General features: G+C 43.5%; 1 protein-coding gene across 2 annotated transcripts; it reads right to left on the reverse strand.

Moving 5' to 3' along the window:
* Positions 1-1,757: 1,757 nt before the first annotated feature.
* On the reverse strand, positions 1,758-15,539 carry DACT2 (dishevelled binding antagonist of beta catenin 2). Of its 2 annotated transcripts, XM_075748608.1 has the most exons (5): positions 15,121-15,251; positions 14,544-14,781; positions 9,312-9,444; positions 7,564-7,851; positions 1,758-4,390 (listed from the first exon to the last, which is right to left on the reverse strand). In XM_075748608.1, exons 2-5 carry the CDS (start codon positions 14,634-14,636, stop codon positions 2,592-2,594), a joined length of 2,313 nt encoding a protein of 770 aa, XP_075604723.1. In that variant the 5' UTR covers positions 14,637-14,781; positions 15,121-15,251; the 3' UTR covers positions 1,758-2,591. The 2 variants fall into 2 exon arrangements, with proteins under 2 accessions (XP_075604723.1, XP_075604724.1); XM_075748609.1 differs by lacking the exon at positions 14,544-14,781 and having other exon boundaries at positions 15,121-15,539.
* Between the last annotated feature and the right edge of the window lie 10,978 nt (positions 15,540-26,517).

Raw genomic sequence — 26,517 nt, forward strand, 5'->3', positions numbered from 1 at the left:
CCCAGAAAGTCCCAGCTCAGTAGCGTCACTGCATGTGGTGATACCGCAGCGCTTAACAGCAGGTTCTCTGCATTTCTGGGGTTCTCCAGCACCACAGGTTTCCCCCGGATCTAGAGTGAGCACATAATCATATTTCTGTCAATTTAGCCAAGGCATAGGGTGATGATGTTTGCGTCAGCTTTATGCTTTTATGTTGGCTTTATGTTGGCTCTGGGAGGAGAGGTGTTATCTGACCTGGCAGAAAGCGTGAGCTGTAGAGGGAGTGATACCTCATCTGGCATAAAACCTGTCAGTACAAAATTAAGTCATCATTTTTCTTTATTTGAATTGGCAGTGTGAGTTCATTCCGGATAAGCACTTTCATCATGTGTCTGGCAACATTTCTGACAGAGCCTTAAAGCGGGATTTACTGAGTTGTGGGACCACAAACTTATTGTTTGAGCTTACTCTGATAAAAAAGCAGGGAGCTACTGGGTGGTGGTTTTTACTAGGTTTCAGAACACTCCTACCCAGAACAGTTTTCTAGCTAGGAACAATTTCCTCCTCCCCCATGCCCCCCCCCCCCCCAATACCCTCAAAATTCCTATCTAACCAATAAACCTCACCCCGATACAGCAAATCCATGGATTAAAGTTTCATATGTAACTTTTGACACACTCTCCCAAACTAAACCTTTTGTGCAAATGGGAAGAAGAATCCTTTTGTGGTGTGGAAAGTCAACAAGGCATAAATCACTATTTTGTTTGTTCTGCTGCTAGACATGCTGAACAACAAACCACCACCAGACCTGTGAAATTCTCCCATTAATCCTAGTGGAGCGGACTGATTATGTCCAATACTCTTGGGACCATGAAAAAATGCTTAAACATATTCCACTGACTAAAATGTAGTGTTTTCCTAGTTGCAGTAAGGATGGTGTTATGCACTAGCTCGAATACTCGGAATTAAATGACTTCACACTGAACTTTTTGATCTTTCTCTACCTCATTGTCAAAAAACTATTTGAAAATGGAGTGGCCTAAAAACATAACATAACTTCCAAAGAATAGAAGGCATCGGCTAAAAGTTTAGCCTTTCAATACTTCTGTTTGCTAATGAATCCTTGGAGTAAACAAGCACTCTTTTACCCAGTTTCTGCACAGCACTTGCCTTTTGTTTCAGATCCAGTACACTGTGTATGAGGTAATGCCTACATCTCCTAGGCCAGGAATGTATTCAGATTGGGCACTGAAACAGGGCAGGAGGATAAAACCTGCTCTTTGCTAAACACAGGGTGAACTTCAGCTCAGCTTCCAGATTGCTGTGCTCAGAGGAAAGAATTAGGACTGCTTGTCTGAACACAAAAAAAAAAAAATCACTTGATCAGTTTAGCAACTGGTTCAAAGCTTCACATAGATGCTCTCAAATGCATTCAAAACACATTATGTATACATAAATATATGTTTTAAATTAAGTATCTTCTAACAAAATTGCATCAATTTGAGTCAGCTGAAGACTACTCTGTCCTCAATACAAATATTGTTTTTAAATTCACTCATTTAGGAGCAGGTGGTGAAGCTGGTTTCCTGAGGTAGAGGCCGAAAGGACCCTAGTGCTGACTGAGCTATAGGAACCCTCTGAAAAATAAAAAAGAACCCCTCTGCACAGCTATCATGAAAATGCAGATCTGTTTCACCAAAGAAAGCTCCTCTGCATTCCTGACACGACATTAGAGTTCAAAATAATTTTCTTTAGACATCGAAGTCAGACAAGCACAATTTTCAGAAGTACATTAAATAGTATTTATTGAATTTGCGTTTTCAGGGGCAAAGCTATAATCTCAGTCCCAGCTATTCACATCCTGTGGCATTGAGCCCTCATGTTCTTTCACCCATTCAACAAAAGAACAATAACATGGAACATCATAAAGAGAGGGGCTGAAAAAAAACACCCCTATATTCTCAGCTTTGAAGACAGGAAACAAACTGAAGCCTTGTTCTCATTCACAAATACATTTGCCTTCTTGATTAAACATAGTATGTTTTTATGGAAGAACAGACTAGTCCTCCTGATGTTTGGGAGAAGGTATGGATGGTTGATCTGAAAGAAAGTAAAGCTATGGAGAGCATTGAGAGCTCTTCTGTACAAGCACAGTGACAGCTGGATGGTTAATGCAGACTTCAGACTGCAAGGAATTCCTCACAAGAGGGAGGGATGCTACCAAATATCCAGGTGGGAAGAGCCCCTCTTCTCCGGAAGCCTTTGTGTCTGGGACTGATTCTGTGGGTGTGTATGGTCAACAAACCATCAAGAGTCTGCCTGTAAAATCTTATGGCAGAGCTTGTTTTCATTTTCATGATAGTAACCCTTCTGCATAGTAAAAAAAGACATCACACAATATACACAGATCCATATTTACAGAATAAATGGCAAAGAGCAAATTAGATACAGTGACATATATGTCCAAGCATTAACAAACGATCCCTTGTGTGGATTCAGGGGTTATTCACAGTTTGTTTAAGCATGTCCTTTTCTCTGCACATGGGTTCTCTTGTTTTGCAAATGAGAGCCAGCAGGATGCCTCACTGTAAGAAGCAGATGCTTGTTCTCCCTTAAACCATGGTCATGACCTTCAGAGAGGCAGGTTGGAATCTCCTAATCTTCTTCTTTAGTGCCTTTGAAGCTTTGATGCGACAGATTTTGGGCACTGGGGGAAGAGGCTTGGAAGAGGCCTGGACAGTCCCCGATTGTCTGACTGAACCTTCAGGCCAAATCAGCTCACTTTCATCCCCCTCATCGTAGTCAAGGGCAAGGCTGCTGCTGTTACTGCTGCCATCCGAATCGCTTTCACTGGATTCACTGTCCCCGAAACGGTTAGTCGTGAAATCACTGACCTCTCCTTCGCTGGTCTCTGCGATGGTGGAGTGAAAGAGTGAAGCGCACTCTGCAGAGTATTCAGAGTGGTCTGACTCGCTTTTGGCGTAAACTCCATGGCGCTGACTCTTGGAGCGAGCCCTCATACTGACAGTGCGCAGGACACCAGCTCTCCTTGCTGGCAGCCTTGGCGCTCCGAGGCCAAAGCTACTAGAGAGGCTGGCCAGGTGGGCCTTGGCAGAGATCTCCACTGTGGACTGCCACTTGCGCTGCTTCTTCTTGTTGGCTGTGTCTACGCAAGCTGCTTCGAGGGAATACAGTGCGTTGGCAGAGGCTCTGTAGGGCTCTGGCCTGGATGGCATGGTGGGGAGCCTGACCTGCACAGGGAACAGGCTAGACTCGGAGCATGACCTGCCGGTTGCGTCACCAGAATACGAAGGTCTCCGCACGAGGCTCTTTGTTCCGTGTGGTCTTTGGGGCTGATTCCACTCAGCAGGCAGTCTGGCAGCTCCATGGACCCCTCTCACCTTCTCCATGCAGAAGGCCTGCTTCCCAGGCCGTAGCACCTTTTCACTATTCCTCCTCTTTACCTTCACTGCCTTTGTTTTGGAGCTGGCAAACTTGACCCGGACTTGGTGGGATTCTGCAGGGACAAACTGAGCATGAACGAACTCACTCCATGCCACTCTCTCGTGACCCCCAGCATTAGCCAATTTCGCATTGCCACACCTTTTGAGGGGCAGCTTTCTGGGTGGGATGGCTTTAGCATTCCAGGTGCCTGGACTGGAGTCCTCCTGGCACAGCTGCGAGCCGGATGAACTGCGCTCCACGCTGCTCTCCGTTGCTTCTGCCAGAGGAGAGCCCCTTGCTGCTGACTTGGCAGGATAACAACTATTCACAGCTGATGGCTCTGTGTCAGGCCGAGTGGATGGCTGCTCTTCATTCACACAGCGCATGGTCTCCTGCTGCTTGGCACATTCCCCCTCCGGCACCTCTCTCTGCAGCTTCCCTTCAGCTTTGTTACTTTCCAGAGAACTCACTTGTTTTTCCAGCTGGCTACTGCTGCTGTTAATTTTCACTCCACCGGTGCTGGGGGTTATAATGAGTCTCTGGTGCATTGTGGCTGGCTGGCTCTTTGTTGAAACCCACTCACTGGCATCAGCCCGATTGTTCCCTTTGCATCTCGTCAGCTGCAGTAATTTATTGATGTAACCCCCTGGCTTGGCCTCAGTGGTTGGCCTAGTCCTAATCAAGCTGGGACCTGTTGCACTAGGCATGGGTTTGCTGGGAGGAGCCTGGAGGTCTGCTTCAGGGGATGTACCCACCAGGGAGAAAAGGGGACTTTGTAAAGCCACCGCATGAAGGGGGCTTGGGTAAGGATACACATCAATGCCATTCTGGGAGACCAAGTCATTCTGGAATTTGGGGTCCACGCTGAGCAAGTGCATGTCTCCGGCATGGCACAGAGGCAACATGCAATTGGGATCTGCCTCTTTCTGAAATCTAGCGTCTGCTGGAATGAGTCTTTCCAAGTCACCTACACAGTGGATGAAAATAAATAACCTAATTACATCACAGACAATTACATTCAAACTGGCATTTTCATATGCTGAAAGTGCTATTTCAGAGGGATGTGCTAGCTTTTACTAAAATCAGTAGCATGAATGAAGAAAATAGTTTCAGCCCTTCAAGATCACTGAATTACTTAAAGGCTTTTATTCACCTGAGCATAATGGAGATCAGAATGCCTTTTAATGCCAATAATAAAACTCATGCCTTTGCAGGAAATTTAAACTGTGCTACTTGGATGAAAGTAAATCTGTGCATATATAAAAATGTTCTAGAATGTCACAGACTAACAGGAACCCAACCAACTAAACAAAAATAAGGGATTAATTTTATTTCTTAGCAGAGAAAAAAAGTGAATCCAACAACCAGAAAGCCCGAAGCTGAATGTCATGTAAAATTATCCAATACAACAGACACAGTTTTTGAACACTTTCCCCCAGGACAGGATAAAGACTTCCTCTGGATATATGACTATAACAGCATGCAGAGTCAATGGTATTTTATTTTAAAGTGGTTAAATTTGAATTCCAGGTTTTCCTCCAACCCTTTTATATCATGTCTTGGAAAAATCTATAGTACTTTAATCAGCCGCTTTAAGAGAACTTAAGCAGACACTAGGTTACAGTGTTTCTTAACCTCTTAAATGCTGGAAGCTGTAGTTATTTATTCTTTTGCATTTTGCTTTAGTAAGGCATTAGTAAACAGAAGCACTCAATGCACACAGGAGAGCCATTAAGACTCACGTGTCCCATAAGCCAGAGAGTGATGTGATTCTACTTTTCCTTAACCCCAAATCCACTGAAACCTCCTAACTGGATCTCTCATTTCATTGGATAACTTTACCAGTCTCATGCCTTTCTCAAGTAAATAACTTCTTATTTAATTCCAGAAAGAAATATTCAGAGATTTTATGAAAAAGCAGAAAATTAGGAATGCCATAATTCTATGTGTGGGTTTTTTAAAAGTCAGCCTTAAGGATGCAGAAGAAAGGACTAAAGAACCGTTACTTTGACAGAGGAAAAAAAAAAATCTAAGGGTAACTACTCAGGCAGATTGAAGGCACAGTCCCTGATGATGGCATTTATGGCCACCAATTAAGATGTCTTAAATTTTGGAGTACTGTCAAGGTTGCTGTAAGTTACACTTGACTGCTGCACCTTCCTCTCAGGAGCATCTCCTGTGTGCTGAGAGGACAGGCTGTGTTCTTGAGTGAAGCAATACTGTTCCATCCAGACAAGTCATCTGATATAACGCTATGGGGCCATGTTACCTCTGGTACCAAGAGTACTGGAACCATCTCCCGTTAGCTTGGATTTCTCTGTACAACAGTGCAGACTGGCTGATTCATGCTACCAGGAAACCCAACCATCAAATCCAACCACATATTTCACTTACAGTGACTATTTCTGTCCAGTGACAGGAAGCTTTTGAAAGACTTCAAAATTTGGCATTGTCTGCAGTGTCCTACCTAAGGCACTTACGGACCTGCTACCACAAAGGTTAGGATGATGATTTCTCAAACAACCTATTTTCATAATGAAAATTCTTTAGGACATTGTTGGCAGTGTGTAGTGGTGGTGTCTTGTGCAAATAAATCAGGAAGATATCAAAAGAATGCTGTTCTTGTGGTGTCTTCAGCAAGCTTTCCGCTTGCCACTGAAAGAAAAGGCAGTCAGTTTACACCTACAGTTACCTGTGGGGACAAGCTAAGGAGAGGAAAAGAGAAATTTCTTCCCCTCTCCAAATGATGCTTTTCTGAAGTAACATTTTGCCTTACTTCCTGCAATGTGAGAACTGTTTCTTCAAGACTACACCCACTCTTACCCCACTACTTATGTTTCTCACACTGAAGGAACTAAGAGGTTGTAGACTGGAAGAAGGGAGGAGGTGGTGGAAAAAGGAAGGAGGGCTGAAGGAGGTCTGTAGCCTCACTCCCTACTTAACATCAGCTATCCCTTTTTCTGCTAGCCTATCTCCATATCCAAAAAACCACAAAGCCCCTGGGGTCTTAGCAAAATGTTGCAAGGCAGGAAAGTTTCTGATAGAACAAGAAGTCTGTAATCTGAACATGGAAGCCATGGATCATTAAGCTCAGCTTCATCCTCAGCTTCTGAGAAGCCTTGAGAAGACTTTGCTTTTATGATACAATTTACCACCATCACTTCAGGTGTGTCTGCACAGGTAGGTACAGAACAGGTGGTCTTGCTTCTGCTCCAAGCAAGCAAGAGCTGAGCTAGCTCTAGTCAATAAGCTGTGGGAATGACTCCAGAGTGACACGGTACTTGAAACGATGTTCCCTACAGCTTCCCTGTTTCTATAATGGCACTGTCACAAACCTGGCTGGGTGCCAGTTATGAACTGCACTAACACAAGGTGGCTCTGAGGCCATGGAAGGACCCAAAATAAGTGATATGATATCACTTCACAGATAGGTAAACAAGAGATTGGGAATGTTAATGGATTTGTCCATTTTGTCCAAAGGTATAATGCAAATTCATGGTTGATCCACTGTTAGGCTCATGACTGGTTCCTAGATCGTCAGTTAACCTTTGGTGTCTGTTATCCCTAACGGTACATAACAAATTATGAAAGGGAGTATCATTTCAGTCCACATTAATTTGAATAATTAGGGCAAGGTGTATATATATATTATCATACACATTTTACAACAGATTGAGAAAAGAGGCACAAAATCTGGAAGTGTCTCTCTTCAGATTTCTGTAAAATCTTTCTCAGTAAAATGCATCACCTCTAATTTTGAATTCACCTTATATTTTTCATATATCCCTGCACCTTCACACAAGGTATTTCATATACTGCAATTTTTCTGACTTCACAAGCAGGTAAAGTAAAAAAACCTATCTCAACATTCATCACAATTTTTTCTCATGCACTTAAATATTTTTTCCATCTCTAAATGCATACACCCTCATATTTGTTATTGTTTAAAAGTATCTGAGTATGGAGACAAGTGAAAGTTGGACAGTAAACCGTTTGGCTCTGTGGTTTCAATTAATTCTCAGTTTGTGTATTAAAAATGAGTGCTATATATTGATTACACATTGGTATATTAGATCCTAAAAGTAATAACCAGGATTATGCCCTTCTCTTGAAAGAGTATCCAGTTCTGCAGTCAATTACCTGTGGAAACTGGCCTCGGTCGGGACCTGGCAGGAGTACCAGAAATGTCTGTGCTAGCTGTAGCCCGACATCCATCGCTGACATAGGTTCCCTGCTGTTGGAAGCTGGTGGTGTGCACAGTAGTTTCATCTGCAGACTTGGGTCGGTAATAAAACACACTGAGCCTTGCTTTAGGGTGTTGAGAGCCAGGCAAGAGACTCGTGTGGGAGGAGGAGATGGACTCACTGTACACAGAGGTACAAGAATTGGACAGTGAGCAAGAACCACCGTCGCTCAGTTCATAGAAGCCTGCAGAGTTAAAACAAATAGGAATGTATTTCTTATTTACAGTAACTAAACATGCTCTGTAGAAGAAAAATGCAGGTTATAAAATAAATCTTCATTCACTACATGCCACAGGCCTAAATTTACGATCACTTATTTGGGTAACTTAGCAGAGGTATACTCTAATTCAACAACCTTTTATTTGGCTTCCGCACATTTACTTAGGCCCTGAGCCAGCTTGGCACGCACATGCATGCTTAGCTCTTAGGGTGGGATGGGGTGAAGTGCAGCACCATCACGCCCAGTTGTTCATTGGAGAACCTCTTTGGGGACTATTACGCAACTGTGTAAAACAGAGCCGTCTTATGCTGTTGTAACTTGTGCTAGGTGCATACAAGCACAACTTGGATAGGAAAGTAGCATAAAACTAGCCTGTGATCAGAACTGCCAAGTCTATGATAGCTGGAATGTCTAAGGGCAGAGAATGGAGGCTATCTTCCCCCTCCAGGTCTTGCGATCATTGCCAATTAATTATGGAAGTATTAAAAAAAGACTCTGTATAAATTCAAGATAGGTATTTTTATTATTCCTCTCTCTGCAAAGTAAACAGAAAAGGAAGCTGTTTCCTTTTGAACTGTGTGTATGTGCCTAAGCGCCTAAGCGCACAACTCCTCAATTTAAACACTGAACAGAAACTTGCAATTTTTATACCCGCTCTAAGTACCAGGCTACAAATCTGTTTGCTGTAAATATAACAAAATCTTGCCTTGTCTCACTGAAGACTTGAGGCTTTTCAAAATTCTGTTTAAAAAGAAGTATTCCCATTGTCCCAGATAATAGAAACTGGTTTTAACAGACATCCTAGCTATAAAAGTCTGCAGTACAGCAGGCTCTGTGAATCAGACCAGAAACCTGAAACTCAATCTCTTTCTGTCCATGAGAGCTTTAGTCATCAAACTGTTGGGATGGCTTTTCTCAGTGCCTTTTAATAGAGCCGTTTCATTTTTATATAAATGATCAAACAGTCATTTGGCCAGAGCATTGCAGTGGTAGTGACCTTCACAGCCTTAGGTTCAGGACCCTTCTTGGATTCAACCAGAGCATTGACATGGATGTTGGTCTCTTTCACTTCTAGTAAGTACTCTAGCCACTTTGCTGATGGCTATTCTACATTGGACAAGGTAATTAATTAATCAATCAGTCTCCTCCTCCTCTGATTTGTGGCTAAAAAATGTCCATTTTAAAATAAAATAAAAAATCCAGAAAAAATACTGTTTGAATGAATAACATTTCCAACCAAGTCAACTATGCAGGAAAAGTCCCACCAGGTCTGTGAGTGTACTCTGTGCCAGATGACTTCTCCCCACCTCAGGCATGGGGCACTGTTTCTGACCAAACAATACAGAGAGTTTTGCTTAGCAGTTGACACCCTTGAGTTCTCCTAGCACCACACCCCTGGGAATAAGTGACCAAGTGCACATTACCTGAGCTGGGCCGGCTGTCACTATCCAAGTATTCACTGGAGGTCTTACTGACGTCCAATTTCAGCTCACTTATTCGCTGGTCTAGCTGATCCAGGTGGCTTTTCAAGCCAACATCCTGTCTCCTCAAACGAGACTAATTCACAAGTCAAGAGAAGAAGGAGGAAATGAAGAATAATCACAGTTAGAATCTCAGCAGCAAGGCATGAATTCAGGCCATCTGTGCCGGACAGATTATGCTCTCATGAAGTGTTTTGCTTAGCTATGGACTGGTGCAATTGTCTCTCTGTAACAGGACTGACATAATGGACAAATACAAGACGTTCTGTTTCTCAGTATATATTGTCTCTTGTCCAGCTGAACATGTTCTCAAAACTTTTCATACTGAATATACTTATTTTAACCTTTGGGGATTTTGTTACACCTATAAGGGGAACTGTATCTCGAAAAAGGATGGCAATCTTAACTAATTAACATATTAACATATGTACTGCATTTTGCCATACACTGCAGATAAACATTACAGATTGTCTGCATGAACTCTAAGATGCCACCTGATGAAGGGAAACCCCTGTATGTAAAGGTATCTTATTGCTACACAAAGTAAAGGCAGCATACTCACTTCTGTAAAACCCTTGGCTTTGATGACATCTCTTTATAGTTGAAAGGGTACACTGCACAATTTGTGGCATCTATTTAGCTGAAAGGTTTCCTTGCATGTCTCATGGCTAGATATTTGAACACATTTTATGCAAGGAGAAGGTGGCATTTGAATTCTGCTGTGAAAATTACTGTATTTAAAATAAATGGTGTCTCAAGCTTGTGAATAATCCTTCAGAAGCCAGCAACATGGTCCTTTGCCTACTGCAATCACTGGCCAGGCTGATCTGAGGTAACAGCTCCTGCAGTTGCTCCCCCAGTATTTATGCCATCAGCTTGGTGAGGCAGATGGCCAGGCATTAGGTAACAGCCAAAGAACCGCAGTTGGTTTCTGTCACAAACTTCTCACATGGCACTTGGCAAATTATCTACACCCAGTTGCTATTTAGGCAGCTTCTAATTATATCACACCTCACCATCCATCCAACAGTACATTACAAAAAGGTGGTCTCTTGAAGTTCGTTGTAAAGTTATGCTCACAGCCCTTGAGGGGCTGGGTTTCCATTCAGTAATGGTAAGAAAAACATGACTAAGATTATTCCTTATGTGTACATTTCAGATTTAAAAATACAAGTGGCAGTTCTAGCAGCATTTCCAACTGCAAATATGAAAAAAAAAAAAATCTAGGTCCCTTGAACTAACTAAAGTATCTGCAAAATTAAATGACATGCAGAAAATCAAAATCAGTACGTACACATTTTCAACTCCACTTTCCTTATGTTCAGATTATTCAGCTTTTAATATTTGCATTTTTAGGTTTCTCCATAGCTATAAATACTAAAAGCAAGGAAAACTAAGATCCTAAGGTAATCAGTAAATGATTAGAAACTGGGATTCAAGGAAAAGAGAAAAAAAGACAGATGTCCTCAGTCTCACAAGACAACTGTTACGGCTGGCGATGCTGCTGAGAAGAATAAAAAGGTATTTCTAGCATGCTTTTATAGAGAACTGGAGGAACATATGAGACGTAAGAAATAAAGCCCCTTTTTGTTAGTGCTGCACATCTAGAAAGGTTTAAGCTCAAGAGGCTCATTACTGCTTCCTAGGAAAACCTGCGGTGATTTTCCCTCTTCCTGTTTCATATAAACAAAAAGGAAGGGAAGAACTGGCTAATAAAGGAGATTTTCTGTCCCATCTGAATGATGAATGTGTGACCTCCTCAGTACTTCTTTATTTCCTTTATGGTGAAAAAGCAAAAACACACCATGCTTTCTTCAATCCCACCTACTCAGGAAATCACAAAGTTTTGTTTTCACGGCTGGAATTAATTGCTTAATGATTAATGTTTTGCCAGCCAATCCCTCAGTCTGTGGTTTCTGATTAATGACAGAGAGGCCACAAGGCTCTCAGGTATTCAAAGATTATTTATTATACCTCCAGGTTCTGTCTGCACTTTCACAGCATTTTAACCCACACACATGATTTACATCATTTTTAACCCTTTTATGGTGTCTCACACCATTGAGTTTTCATGTTTCTGGCAGACTTCGTAGCTTTGATCTTTCAGTTAACTCCTTCTGCACTCCAAGACAAGAAGCATTCCTCAAACCATTTGGATAAGGATGGCTTTTCCGGTGTGTTTGCTTGAGGTTGTTATTGCTCTAATACCCATGCTAAGCAGCACCCAGAACAATAAACCCTAAACACACTCTTTCTCAATTCACAACATGAATCTGACATGAGACAAAACCTTGCAGGTGAAACCATCTGTTTGCTTTGGGCAATGCAGCTGTGAAGACTTCTGTATACTGCATAATGCAGGAACAGACTTTTCAGACCAACTTGTACTATTGATGGCCTACAGTTTTTGGGAGCCAAATCTGGGACATTGTCATACCACTCATTTTCCAGAAAGAACACTCTCTGAAAAGCAGGTTCCTTTAAGTCAACAAAAATTGGCACCCCAAATCAAGACACCAGAAGCCATTGGTCATACCTGACTAGTAGTCTCAACTACTACTATCTTCACTTCATTTAAAGGAGGGGTTGATACGTATTGGTTTTTAGCACCTGATAATTTTATTAATCCAACTCTATTTTAGAATGGACAAAAGAGACTATTAATCTTATCTAGTTTTGCATATCTAAAATCTATTCGCCCTTGGGTCTTTTCATAACTGATGGTGCAAAGCAGCCAGTTTCAGAGGAAAATTCATCTTGCCTATCCCAGATACTTATTCTAGAGTGAGGTGAATTCCTTCCGGAAGTACCTCTTTCTCTCAGCTGACAATCAACCAACTTGTATAAATATGTTCTCGGAGGGAACATCTGAGAAAATATTTGATGCTGCAGCCTTAGATATCCATCTACTCTGACAGTGAAAATGTCACAGATTTCTTTGTATTAGCCTGAATTTGCATCTCTTCTTTTTCCTGTATGTCCCCATGATATAGTTTAGCCAAGCGACTAGTTTAACACCTTTGGGAACCCTGACAGTAGATGGCATCATTTAAGCCTGCTTCTCTTCTGCTACAGAGAGTTGATCCTGCCTTAACCATGGTAACTTGCAGCTGCCAGAAGAGCCCCTGGCCACCAGAAAGAGCTGGGGGCTGGGGCAAAGAAGGACACGATTGCTAAGGGTGGCAGAAAGGCTGCAGCCTTGCTGCCTATGGCAGACTGCTGGAAAGGCCAGATGCTGGCTGTTGCTGATACTTATTGTTGGGGAAGAGATTGGGATGCTGGAGCAGCATCCACACGTGGTCCCTACAGCATTTGATGGCTCTGCTTCACCCATTCCTGCTAGTGGCACTTGACTCCTTAAGGGTACTGCCACTCTTCTTCTGTTTCTCACCATTATAGGAGAAGCCTGGCTTGACTTTTTATCTGCTTTGTTTCCATTGCTGAGATGCCTCGAGCCAGCTCCAGCTGATACAGCTTCCCCCTTTCACGTTGCAAGGACCAAACTTTTTATGAATTAAACCATGACCATGCTAAAGCCCAGGGCTACAGCCCTATTTGAAACTTGGAACAAGATACAGTGCAAGGCAAAGCTACGTTTACATTGTTAATGAGTTTCTCAGTCAGAAAGCTTATAGAGCAGTGATCACATACTCTATCATCCATGGGCCAAGAACAACAACGATGAAGACATAACACTCCCTGAGCAATGCTGTGTTTTGCATTTGCTGTTGTTCTTAGTTTTAACTTAATTTCCCGTGATCATGAACAGAATTTTCAAGGGTTTTGAGTGTAATACGCTGCTCATGAGTCACCAAGAACCACCTTTCAGCCTGTGGTCGCCGCATTCCTAGGATCTGTGGACTACTTCTAACAGGACTGTGAAAAGCCTGTTTTCAACTGGGTTTACTTTGCTGTTAAGCAGCTTTGAGGTATGCACCTCTGCTCAAACATATGTCTGCAATTTGCAGGGGGAAGAAAAAAACCCAACAAAGGTACCAGGTACGCCAGTCTGAAAAGCTTCCAGCAGCCACGGGTCAATTGGAAGAGCTTTGTATCACTATTTTAAGCATCCGCACAACTGTATTTTTGCTGAAGAACCTGCCCCTGGATTTATATAGTTCTGAGTCATCCCTCTCAAGCTTTAGGAACACTTCCCTCCCAGGCACCCCCAGAAGACACGTTTCCCATAATTGCACTGGCACCTACTGGTGAAATCCGTCCCTCTCCAGCGGTGTGCTGAGTTATTCTCATCCTCCCGACTCCTGCATTTCTAGGGGCAGCAATTAAAGGTCATTCTTTTATTCCATTTTAATGGCTATTTTCTCCCATGTCCTTGGAAGGCCTTGTAAGGTGTCAGTAAAGTCCTGACAAGCTTATCTTCTATTTTCATCTTTTATTTGAAAAATATATAAACAAATGAGTAATTAAAGCACAAAGCTGACATGAAAAAAGAACAGTCAGTATGGCCAGAGGTCATTGGGTGTTTCTGGTAACCCAGTGGCCCCAGACAAGCAATAAATGCCTTCAATTCTTCTGTTTAGTTAAAAAAAAAAAAAAAAAAAAGTAGTACCATTAGTTAAAATTATCAATGACAGGTAATCAAGTGGTTGGCAGTCCACTTGTCCTGCATGTTTTTAATCAAGATACACACGCTGCTGTGTTTTCACATGGTGGGTAGGTATCCCTGAAGGTTAAAGCCAATTTTATTCTGAGATGTTGCCAGACAAAGCTGGCTATGGGGAGCAAATAACTGTACTGTTTTCACACCTGATTGATAACTGATGACCAAGCCTTGTACCAGTACAGGGAGGGAAAAGGCTCTGAATTAACTCTGAGTTTACTGAAGTGTGTAATTGCCCATAGTAAAGATTAAAGCCCTTTACCCTTTGATTGTTGTCTCACCTATGAAACTCGTTTCAGTCACAATTCGGCATTTTTCTTTCTTTCACAAAAAACCCTGTGCAAGCGGCCGGTGTAACACTTCAAATACAAGGCCTGGCATTCAGTTACTCTTCTCTTTTGATCACACAATCCGTGGCAAGAACAAAGTACTCCTGGCCCACGAACGCCTTCCAGGCGGATTGACTCCCACCGGCACACAACTGCCCGGGCACACAGAGGTGTACACACACAGGTGTACACACACGCACCCATACCAAACCCCTGAGCGCTTACTCTATTTATGCGTATCTCGCTCTGTGTGTCTTTTGATCTCCTATTCAAACGGCTACTGCAATTAAGAGCTGAGCGCTCACAAGCGAGATACATGTATTACTGGAGTTAATCATCTCCTCGGCTCCGATGAATGAGCAATGCCGGGTAACAACTTCTCCTCAGCGCTCCTCCTGGCACAGAGCCCTCTACCAACACTACACATTTCGGGTCGATGAATACGCGCTCAGGTGAGCCCCGCCTGAGGAAAAAAAGTGACCGTTATAACGGCTGCGACAGGGACGGGCACGGCCGCTGCAGCTCGCCCCAACGACCGCCCCCCGGGCCCCGCCGCTCGCACCTGCCCGCAGGGGGAACCGCCGCCGGCGGGGCGGGAGAAGCGGCAGGGGGCCGTGGCAGCAACGCCCTGCCTGCTCTCGGCCCCGAAACGGCGCCGGCGGCTCCCGAGGGGGAGCCGGGTGCGGGGCGGCTCGGCAGCGCTCCCCTCCGCCCGCCCTCCCTCAGCGCCGCGGCCCTACAGGACCCCCGGAGGCGGGAAACGGGTCCCGGGGGCAGCGGGACGTCCCGTCCTGTCCCTTACCAGCTGCTCCTTCAGGGCGGTGAGGGTGGCCTCCAGCCGGTGCTCCTTGCTGTGGGCGGACAGCAGCTGCTCTCCGCCCGCCGCCGGCCGCTGTGGCATGGCCAGGGCGGCCCGCACCAGCTCCCGCTGCTTCTCCCGCAGCACCTGGAGCTCCTGGAGGCCGGCCAGGGCCGCCTGCAGCCTCTCGCCCACCCGGCTGCGATCCCAGCCGCCCGCCCGCGGGGCACCCAGCAGCATCGTCAACGCTGGGCCGCGACAACGGCCATGGCAATGGGGCGGCGGGGAGGCGGAGGGGCTGTTCCTGCCCCGGGCCGTGCCTGCGGCGAGGGCCGCTCGCCACTGTCCGCGGCTGGCACCGGAGCGAGTGAAGCCAGGCCGCGGCGGCTCCTGCGGTTTTGGAAGAGAGGTGGGGACGGGGGAGGGAGAGAGGGAGGGAGGGAAGAGAAGAGGGCTGCGGCGCCGGGGCCACCTCTCGGGGTGGATACGCGCGGAGAGGAGCCACTGCCCGTGCGCTCCCTCCGCCCCGCGCGGGGGCGGCTCCTGCCTGCCTCTGCCCCTGCCCCTGCCCCGGGGGCAGCCCTCGTCTCGTCCCCCGCCCCGGCGGCGAGGAACGACGGGGTGCCCGCCCTCCCCCGGCAGAGACAGCGGCTAGCGAGTCGGTACGCAGCGCCGGGGCGAGAGTCCGGGGATGCTGCGGCGACAGGACCCGAGCCCGTCGGCGTGCTGCAGCCGCGTGCAAATGAAAACGATGCGAGGATATGGTGCGGTGAGCGCTCGCAGGTATAACAATTCCCTCACAAAACCGCGGCGCTTGTAACTCCATCCCTTCCCCTCTTTGCTGGTGTTTCCTGTCAGGCAGAGCACAGCACTGGGACTCATCTTGCTCTCCAGACACCAACCCAGCTGGGATCTAATCACAGAAGTTCGCTTTCTTGCACTGAGTTGTTGATTATCACTTTGGAAGCAAGGCAGAGACCTGTTTTGTGAGGTCAAGGTATGGCTCAGCCCCCTCAAAAGTCTTTCGAAGGGCTCAAGACTTGCTTTAAATGGGACCTGAAAACAGTTGGCCATGAAAATCCAAGACTACGTTGCTGTTGCTACCAAGAAATGCCTGTGTTTAAAGCTCCCAAGACAGGCAGCTGCAGCTTCTTAGGAAGTAGTTTGTTAGCAGGCAGCAAAGCCACTATGTGTAGTCTGTAGTGAAGCAGAGGGGGAGAAGAAGTCCTGATAGCAAGAGTCAGGTGAACACGGTGGACACCATGCTACAGGAGACTAATTTTCTGCTGCCTACACTGAAATAGGAAGCATTTGGATCCCACAGATCCTGAGTTCACTGTGTGCCGTACTTAAGAGCTTGAAATAACTTCAGGAAGGGTATATGATTCTCCATGAAGCAGTGAGCACACACACAACCCATCTGTCCGTGGTTATCTTCTGTTCACCCTGTGGTGTATTTTTAAAAGCTAGCATACTTTAATTTGAATGCCACTTGACTTTGTGCTGGGATACATGAGTTGGGTGAGCGGGAACCAGTTGCTCTATTATCTGTTCTTCAAGTAGCCGCCTTTCAACACCATGTGTGGGTGGCCGTTCCTGCCACTGAAACTGCAGCCAGCCTAGCCTTCCCTGGAGCAGTCCCTAGCTGTAGGAATGTCAGAAGCCCTAGAGTAATGTCAAATCCAGCTCCTGCTGGAGGGGGCAAATTATTCATGTGTTTGGTCACCGAGTCCTGTGCAACACTTTACTTGATAGTCCCGGTACAACCAAGCCTTGCTTTCACCATGTCACTTTCAACAGTTTTCATGTAGCTTGAAGATTTGAGAACAATATTTACCCCGCAAAGTTGAACTATGTCAGAAGGGGTCCAGAGACATCCTATTCTGACAAGTCGTGCACAAATATTCAAAAATGTCTCCAGCTACAGATGGAACTGTAGGCACAGGAATGACGGATACTCACAGCACTACAGTGCTTAGTTAAAGTGGTTAAAGTGTGTATGAGGTATGAGATGTATGACATCATCTAAGGCATGTTTTGTTTTTTGTTTTTTTTTCTTTCTCTTCAATGAATATGCCTCTGCTCTTCTTCCTTCCCCATTTGTCTCGCTGAATTTCCCTGTGCAGAGCAATGCCTCAGTGCCAGGACGACTGAACTCTTCATCTACAAGGGGGGAAAGCAAAACTGAGTTCAAAACTGAGATGCTCTTGAAGATGCTGACAAAAGACAGCATGAAATGCTGTCACCTCTCAAATGGAGGATGGCAAACAACCATCAATGTGTGGCATGTGGCAAGAATCTTGCAAAATGCCATTGCAGGTATGGGGAGCTGAAGCATTTTTGTAAATCACTTGGCTTGGCACTTGTTAAAACAGATATACAGCGCAGTTCCTTATTTTATTCAAACCATGTTCTAACACGACCAAATACGAATCACTAACACAAATACCAGTTAGTATATACTTCCTAGGAGAATTAGATAATATAAGGCCATATATCTTTCTTTCTTTTCCTCCTTCCTTTACAAGGAACTGTTATCCCTTGCTCTTTGTTCTTCCTCTTCTTTCATCTTTTTATCTTTTCATACATTAAATCCCAAATGGGCTATATCACAGCAGTATCTTTATTCTAATCAGCTTCCTGATTATCCTCTCTGTTGTACTGATTACTTTCTTCCCCAGAACCCTTGTGATGTCACTTAATCTTTTCAGATAACTCAACAAATAGCTAGTGTTATCCGATTTCTGGAGAAGAGAGGAAAAGCTGTGAATCGCCCCCAAATTTAAAACTATGAGATTATGTGTGGGAGTGGTAGCGGTAAAGGTGAAAGCTTCATAGTAGAGACTTACAAAACTTCTGCTATTCTTAATAGAATTATAGAATTATTCTTAATTCTATGCTCTGTAAAGTTTCACTAGACTTTAAGACTGACTTAAAAAAGAAGGGAGCAGTCTATAGGTAACACCCCATTTTGCTGCATAGCTTTAGTACACTGAATCCAAATGCTGAAATGTAGCTTGCACTTTTCAGGAGACAAAAGGTTTGACTTTTCACTTATGTTACTTTAATTCCATTATTTTCAAAGACATTCTTCTTGATTTATGCAAGAGTCAGAATAAGATTTCTGTTTTCCACCTATGGAAATTAAATTAAATTTTACAAAAAAACAGTAGTAGAGGAATGATATGGTTGCAAAATAAGACACCAAAACAGTAGGAAATAAAACAATTTGTCTACATAACCTTATTTTAGGTCCTGATTTGTATGATGTGATCACACAGTGTTGTTCCATAGGTCTATTCCTCAATAAATGTATAGAATGAAAGACGAGTGATCAGTGAGCAGCTACTCAATGTCGTTGGTCCTCATGCTCTAGCCCATGCTTTACTGCAGATCATTTAAGCTGCGCACTGCCGATAGAATTTCCTTTTGCTTTTAAAAAATATACTTAGCATTCTAGCTTTTCAGTGCCTTACGGTATGAATGAATAATGTCTTTACAACATCCCAAAACATATAAAGCTGTTTTTTGTTTTCTAGGAGGGGACCTGAGGCACTGAGTTTCATTTCAGAGATGCTCACTCATTTTTAGGTGCCCATTGGACATGCCTTTGGCCTGAGTTTTCAGTGTACTTAGTGTTATACAGTTAATATATATCTATTTTATTGTTCCAAGCTGAGTTCCCTTTGACTTCAGTTGCAGTTCTGAGCACTCAGCACTTTGGTAAATTGAATACTGGGCATTTTAATTTGAAACCCTAGAAAAATGAGGAACACAATTAGTGCTCATCGTGGAGCCAGGTTGGGTGTGCCTGCACCTGTGGTAGAGACATGCCCTCAGAGCCTCATAAACTACCAGAAAGGAGGCAGATGTTATTTACTCTGTTTGGCAGATGGAGATGTACAAAGAGGTTAACCCTTTTACGCAGGATTGAACAGGAAATCTGTGGTAGGACTTGAAAGTGAAGCCAAATCATTCATGTGACCACAGAAATGACTTCACTCGCTGTGTTGTGGATGCATATTACCCAGTTTGTGTGGGACTAATGTTAAGGGTAGGACAATTTGTATTGACCTCCAGATGTGTTTAAAAGAAAAGTAGTTGAATGTTTGCTTTGGATGAAGTCCAGAGTACACAAAATGCTTTGGTATACCAGACAACTTCAAGAGCTAAATTGCAGTTTGCTTCCTGTGTCTGCTTATGTTTTGTTGTGAAAAATAATTCAGAGGGTTTTTTGGTAACATTACCTGGTGGAGGGATATAAAGTCTCCCTACACAGGCTTCAGCCTGTGTGTGTTTTAGTTGTGTCTTTTGCCTGTACTGACATCGGCGTGTGTAGCAATAGTTGAAGAATGTTTGTTTAGGACTATCCCTTGACATGACACAAACTCAGTGTGTGCACCAGCATCCTCACTTTGCCAGCCAGCCTCTCTGTCCTCTGTGTTGTCCTGTTGTTCCTGGGAGCTCCACAAGCCTCTTGCCATCGATCCTGCTGAGGGTCTCATGCAGAGATACTACCTAAGGGAATCTTTTGAGCTGTTGACATCTGGCAGATGTTTAGAAGGTTAGTTGGAGGATGCAGAGCAGTCCCGTGTGGATTGAGCCAAGCCTAACACAAACCATTATCCTACTTAAGATAAGGCAAAGTGCAATTCTTGTACCTGTCACTCTTGTTCGTTGTTTGCCCAAGAAGACATCTACTGAGCATATCCTTTCATGTAAAAGGACTGAGGCACTGCTTAGCAGTACAGTTCTGCTGCGACGTGGGATGGTGCCTTCTGCCATTTTATGGGAATGTTAAGTTCAACCATTAAGAATATCCTGAAAGTGGACTAAACCCTTATGTTGCCCACACTGGGTAGTGTTGGTTCTGCACTTGCACTGTTTGCTAGAGAATGCATAGTATTGTATGTTCTTCTGTGAGGTGACTGTAAGCAAATTGCCATCATCCAGGCATTTCATCTAATTAGCAGAGCAGCTGCCATTGAAAACATTCTTCTTAAGGGCTGATGTCTCAAGGATTACTTTATTTAATTAGAAAGAAACAAATCACTGGTGGGAAGATCTCTTTCTAGAGTTCAGAGAATTTGAACTGAAAAAAATGACTTTTTGAACTATAGCTTACATGGTAATGGATAGGGAAAAGGAAGTGAGAGTGCAGCTGACAGATAGCTTCTGCTACAAAAAACAGATTTGAGTTGATGGAGGTCTTTAGAAAGAGGAACCTCCTGCAGAAAACACAAGTAAAATCCTGCCTTCAGCTACCAGGGATTAGGAGATGTCCATCTGTTTTTGTGATTATTTCTGTTTATTTTTCACAGGGTTGCAGATTGATTCTCTTGTGACACTCCTAGCACAATGGTGGGGGTTGCAAGGAAGGGAGGAGGGAGGAGGCTTTGCTGAGGGCTGTGACAAGCTTAGCATGAAAGTGCTCATTCTTGTTTCTTTCCAGTTTATGCCCTCCAACTGAAATCTTTGTAACTAAAAGCCCGTATTTTTGAGCAGGTACAAATGTGTGCATATCCATATATCTGTGGAGAGACAGGCAAACTAGGGAGGCACATGAGCAACTGTTGCACAGAGAGGACCCAAGAAGTACAGATACGCAGGAGAATGGAGAAAGTGGTGGAGACCAGAAATCCAGGCAGGCAGAAAGAGTGGCACACAGTAGCCAGGATGAGTCTGGAGAGAGAAGCCTGAGAGTTAAACCAGAAAACAGAGTTAAGGGCATCAGTATTCAGAAAGAATGTGAGATGTGGGAACCTGATAGACAATGGGAAAAAAGCGATACAATTTGGTGTGGCTATAGTGGCTTCTTGCCAAGGATTTTGAAAGCACTGCTATCCTTAATTAACAGGGAAGAAGTTGAAGCACAAAGAAATCATTTGAACTGCAAGAGGTCTTAAGTTTACAACAGATTGTAACCAGAGGTGTCTGGGGGGCACATGTGGTGAGTAACATTGGCCTGGGGCCAGCGCTCAGAGAGTCGCTGCACCTCCACGTGTTCACGGACACAAAGTTGGTGTAAGACTCTTTGGAAATAAAGGGAACTTTTAATTTGGCTTCTCTTAAGAATGAGATGCCAAATGTGGATGCTGGGTGCTTCTGTCATGGGATGGACAGACCGAAAGGGAGGAGCTGGGCCAGAAGGCTGTCCCACAGAGATAAGAGTAGGGCAGTTTTTGAGGAGGAGCTATGAGTAACTTGCCACCGAGAGGGGCAGCAATCCTTCCCAATCACTTCAAAACCTCACCTCTGTTCTGATGGAAGGAGCCTGACTGGTTGCTTGGGCTGGGGCGTAGGCAAAGAGGAAACAGAATCACGGTCATTCTGCTGCCCATGGGCTGGGCCTGTTTTGTCCATGCTGGCTCCACCCCTCCTCTAATGTGGCTTGTAGCCTTGCACTGGATTGTACTCATTTGGTGCTGATTGCACTTTTTCACCTCAGCTCCTGCTAAGAACAGTTTGCAGGTCAATGCTTGCCTGAAATCAGGCACACAAAGCCAGGACACAGTCTGTCTCATGCTGTTACATCAGAAGCCAAGGAGAATAGCGATTATTTCTCCACATCGAGTGATATCTTCTTTTACACCTATTGGTCTTGCTCATTGGCACCCTAGTGAAAATTCAGAACTGACTAGTAGTCAGTCCTGGTATTAGTCCCTAATTCTCTCTCACAACCTCCCTCCTTTCCATATTGCCTCTCACCAGTTATAGCTTGTAATTTTTCCCAGCAGAACCTCACTTTTGTCCTGCCCTTCTGATTTCTGTTGTCTCTGCAGCAATATTTTTCTGTCCTCATTACCATTCATAATGCTTAGCAAGTTCACATCATGTGGAGATTTCATTACAATATTGTTTAAAGCCCTCTTCCTGAACGTTAAAGGCGAATTCCAGCAACATTGCAATACAGTTCCAGACACTCCTTCAAGTTCAGTCCTTGCTCTTCATTATTGCTTTGCCTTTACTTCATTACCCTTCAACAGCTTTTCAATATAGGTGATCATGTTTGCATAGCCAAGCTGTCGCCTTTTCTGTTTGTATGCCAGATTACTCCAAGTAATTTGTAATCCCTCATTCCAGGGTCTGTTCTCATTCTTACATGCACAGCTTATTTTTACTTATGGGCTTTTCTGCTAATATTGGAAATATTTTTGAATTGCACAACTGTCTTCTAAAAATATTTGGAATCACAGTCTCTGCTGTTTTGTTGATTTAATCATTTATCATTTTTCTTTTCCTCTAGTCCAAGGGATCCCAATTTTCTTTTTTCACTTGTCCAGCATTAGTAAGAAATGAATGCATCAAAGCCTTTCAAGTTACACCAATCAGAGAACTGTTATTCCATTACTTTATATTTCACATTGTATGCTTCACATCAGATTCTTAACTAGCATTTGCATGTGGATTTGTCTTTTCACCATTCTTTGTGTGCATGTGTGTGTAACTCTCATCTTTCTATTTTCAAAGATCCATACTTCTCTGAAAAACCATGCAAAACCTGGTGTGTGTAAGGTCTGACCCTACTTCTTTGTAAAAGGAATGTATTTACAACAGGAAAAGCTACATGCTGGTGTGCAATTCCAGAGTATAAAGTATTCCTCCTGCCCTACTGCAAGATTCTACTGATTAGTTCTGTGGTCTTATAAAGGAAGGGCACTACTTTTTTTCTGGACAGATGTAGCTTAAAGTTTAGTTAGTGCAAGATAACCTCAAATAGTTTTTCCAATGAGAATAAAACACAATGCCAGAAAAAAGAGGGATAAAAAAGGTTCCTTTCATGGAGATGTATTGACAAGCTTAGTTAAGGATGGCAAAAGTTTTCAGGACATAAGGCTAGAAAGCCCTGAGGCACGTATTCGACAAGATATGTGAACACTCACCTAACTAAATAGGTGAGTGGTCCCACTGAAGTCAAAAGCACTACTTTTATGTTTAAAGTTAGGCACGTGCTTTAATGTCTTGCTAACTGAAGCCTAAATACCCACTAATTTTAATCTTGCCAAATAATTCTGTGAATTCTGGGTCAGGGCATTCAGAACAAAACATCTTTTGTTAAAAATAGTTAGCTTAAGGATATCTGGGAGGAACATGGAAAGAAAGAAGAATTCCTCTTACAGTTTCACAGCATGCTGATTTAGCTGGCGTTCATATTTATTTGCATTGGAGATCTGTGCAGGTAGTGCAGGTTAGACTGCAATGCGGAGGATGGCATGGTAATGTACTTTTATTGACTAACAGGCATTGAACGCATTTCAGATTTTGCACCCTTAACTTGCTGGATGCTCATAGACCTGCTCCTTTTGGATTCTTTCACTGAAAAGCAGAAAAAACAAGCCAACAACCTGCTGACTTGTGAGGACTGTGATTTTATTGGGCATGCTTTAAAATGCACTCTCTTTTCTAGGAAAGATAAAATGGGGCAGATCCAGTTTGCTCCACTGACCTGAATAGTTAGTGGGAATATTTTTGTGAGTTTTGTGAACTAATAAGATTTATATAATAGTGTGTAAGAATCTCACTGAGCGCTGTGGCGACCGGAAAATATTTTCACTTAAATGACTTCTTTTAGAAAGTGTAGATATGTGTATCCCCACAGAAGTATGTCAATGTCATCAATGTCTCAGATGAGAGAAGAAGCCTTATCAAATTCCCTGTTTCATTCCGATAAAGTTAAATCCTTTCCTTTTGCTAGGATGGAAGTGTATGAAAACCCACATACTGAATCCTGTGTTTCAACCATTGCTTTGCCTCTTTATAAGAAGGAGCAGACATACGCAAAGCATGCCTTGGGGACCACGCTTTCCTGCTGAGTCTATCCTGAAAGACTTAATCACAGAGCTTCAATTGTGTCTCCATTTCCCAAAGCTGGGGCCTGTCTGGGCCCCATAGCAAGGTCAGTGATAAAACCATGGCAGAGATTGCCTCAGCACTATACATTGACAAAATTTACTGGTGTACATCACACCACTGCAGCATTGCTAAATGCATCAGTGGAGCAATATTATGGCAAACTTTTCTCATCAACAAAGCCTTTGCTTTGTTTTTTCATGTCTAAAAAGAGCAGTGGCAAACTAAAATAGTGATATTTATTTCTTTTTCACTTCATTCTTTCCTATAAAGGTTAACTAAACAAGCCACTGAATAAAATTGAATTACTTTAGAGACAACGATTCTTTGCTCTTAGGCATATTTCTGTGCTGGCAGAAAGATGGTGCTTATTCTGTGAGACTATATTTTCAGCATTTTATGCAACACCAGAAGGTTTGGAAAACTCCGGTTGTGTATCGGTACCAACAGTGTTTTGCATGCTTTGCCATTTGCATGTAGGGTCTGCTGAATTCATCATTGTCTTTGCAGCAGGGTAGTGATCGGGGCAGTTATGTCATTAGCAAGCTGTGGAAAAACAAATGGAAAACTTACAAGCATGCTGAGACACTGACTGTGTGCTCAGCAATGGGATGGGCTAAAGCACATATTGCACATTCCAGGATGGGGAAGATGAATGCGAAATGCATAGCTGATGTCTAATTCCTCTGCTACTGAGGCTGTGGAGTCTGTGTTTTGTTTAACATTTCTGTTCACAATTTTTTTGTGTGTGAATAGGCTGTGAACAAACATACACAAACTCACGTATATATTATCTATGCCCCAACTTTGCCATGTCATCCTCTCTACAACTTATTCCTCTTCAGCAAATTTGTGTTTATTGTCAGGTGCCTATGAAGATTCCTTGGTTACATTCTTGATTGGGTTTTTTATTAGACTAGTTTGATTGCAAAGTACGTTGCCATGTGAACACCTGGGAGAGACAGGGGAAAGGAAATTGAAACTAGAACTTTTTATAAAATACTAGGTTCTTAAAATCACTTAAAGTATTATAAATTAGTATCAGCAACCCATGCCTAAGTAATTGTAATTCGATTGCAAAAAGTCATATAACACAGTTAATTGGACAAGAGATGATTTGATATTCTGTGAAGTACATACTGCTATGTTCTGTACATACTGCTGTACATAACATCTCATCCCTTACTACAGGAGACCCACATGGCCTTCGTCTCTTTCCTCATGTGTTTCTGATGTAAGAATGTGAGCATACAAGGCATCTCTTACTTATCTTGCTGTAGTGATACCAGGTACTCTTCCCACCTGTGCCAGGCTATAAAGTAAGCACCCTGAGTCTCACCTCCTGCTGAATGTTCTTATACTCAGCTTCAGAGGTGTCGTGGAGGGTTTGCTTGAATGGATAGGAGTAGAGGAGCTTATAGAATTGACAGAGGCCTGTGTTAAGAAGGTGCTGGGTTAAATCTGCATCGAGATTGAGAGAGCAGAGAAATTCTGCCAAAAGATGCCACTCTAATTCTTGGAGAAGCACATGTAACACTAGACTGTATTTCAGTTATGGCACTGCTAGAAAATTTTGCATGATAATGACTCAGTACTTCCTACATATAAATTAACCATTAAAGCTGTTGTGCCAGGTCCACTTTGAGCATGTCTGAATCCAGCTTGAAAAATGTCAAGGGAATTGAGCTTGGTCTGAGCCTGACCTATTGCCTGTAAAACAGTCTCCTGTGATTGATAATAGGTTTTCTGGACAACAGACGTGCTGCCATTGGGAGTGGGTGCAGCACAACTGCAGGAGTTGCTAGTGCTCTTGTTCCGCTGACTGAGATAATTGTGCTTTGGTGTTGTGGGCACATGTGTTCTCTGAACTATCAGTGCCAAAGAGTTGGTGAAGGAATTTCAGAGGAGCGTGTACCCCTCAAATGTGGGCTTTTGTAATTATTATGTTTATAATAATTAGTAGTAATAACACTAGACCATGATGCACTAGTACACAGTTACTGCCAAATGTATTGGTGTGAGAACCAGAAGCACTGCCACAAGGTAAGCACAACTTTTAGGTCAGTGAAGGGTAGGCATTTCTAGATGTCAGTCAAAGCTTTGCCTGACTGCCTGCCCCACTACATTAATTTAACCTGGAGCTTGGAGAAGGGGTTTGAAGATGCACCATCCATTTGAAACTGTTTTGACAGCTAGATATTTAAGAATGATTACAGAAAAAAAAATCAATAACACCATCAGGAATCTTGAATGACATGGAGAGAAACAGAGGAAATCAGAAGTCACTTAAGGGATTAACTGAACCTCCAAAAATGATTCGGGTCAAGTTTGGATTTGGTGGCTTGTCCTTCTCCTATATGCACGTATTTGCTCTTTATCTCTCAGATCTGACATTCTTCACTCTCAGGAGATACTGCTGCTATTTCTGCTGTCACTGACCATGTGAGCGCTGGAGCGAGCTGCTACATCAGTGCAGTACGTGTCCAGAGATACTCCTTCAGGTCCCAGCTGGACTGTGTAAGTGTCATTGTATTGGTGTCCTGCGCTCTT

This window comes from Balearica regulorum, chromosome 3 (assembly GCF_011004875.1).
Source record: "Balearica regulorum gibbericeps isolate bBalReg1 chromosome 3, bBalReg1.pri, whole genome shotgun sequence".
NCBI lineage: Eukaryota > Metazoa > Chordata > Aves > Gruiformes > Gruidae > Balearica > Balearica regulorum.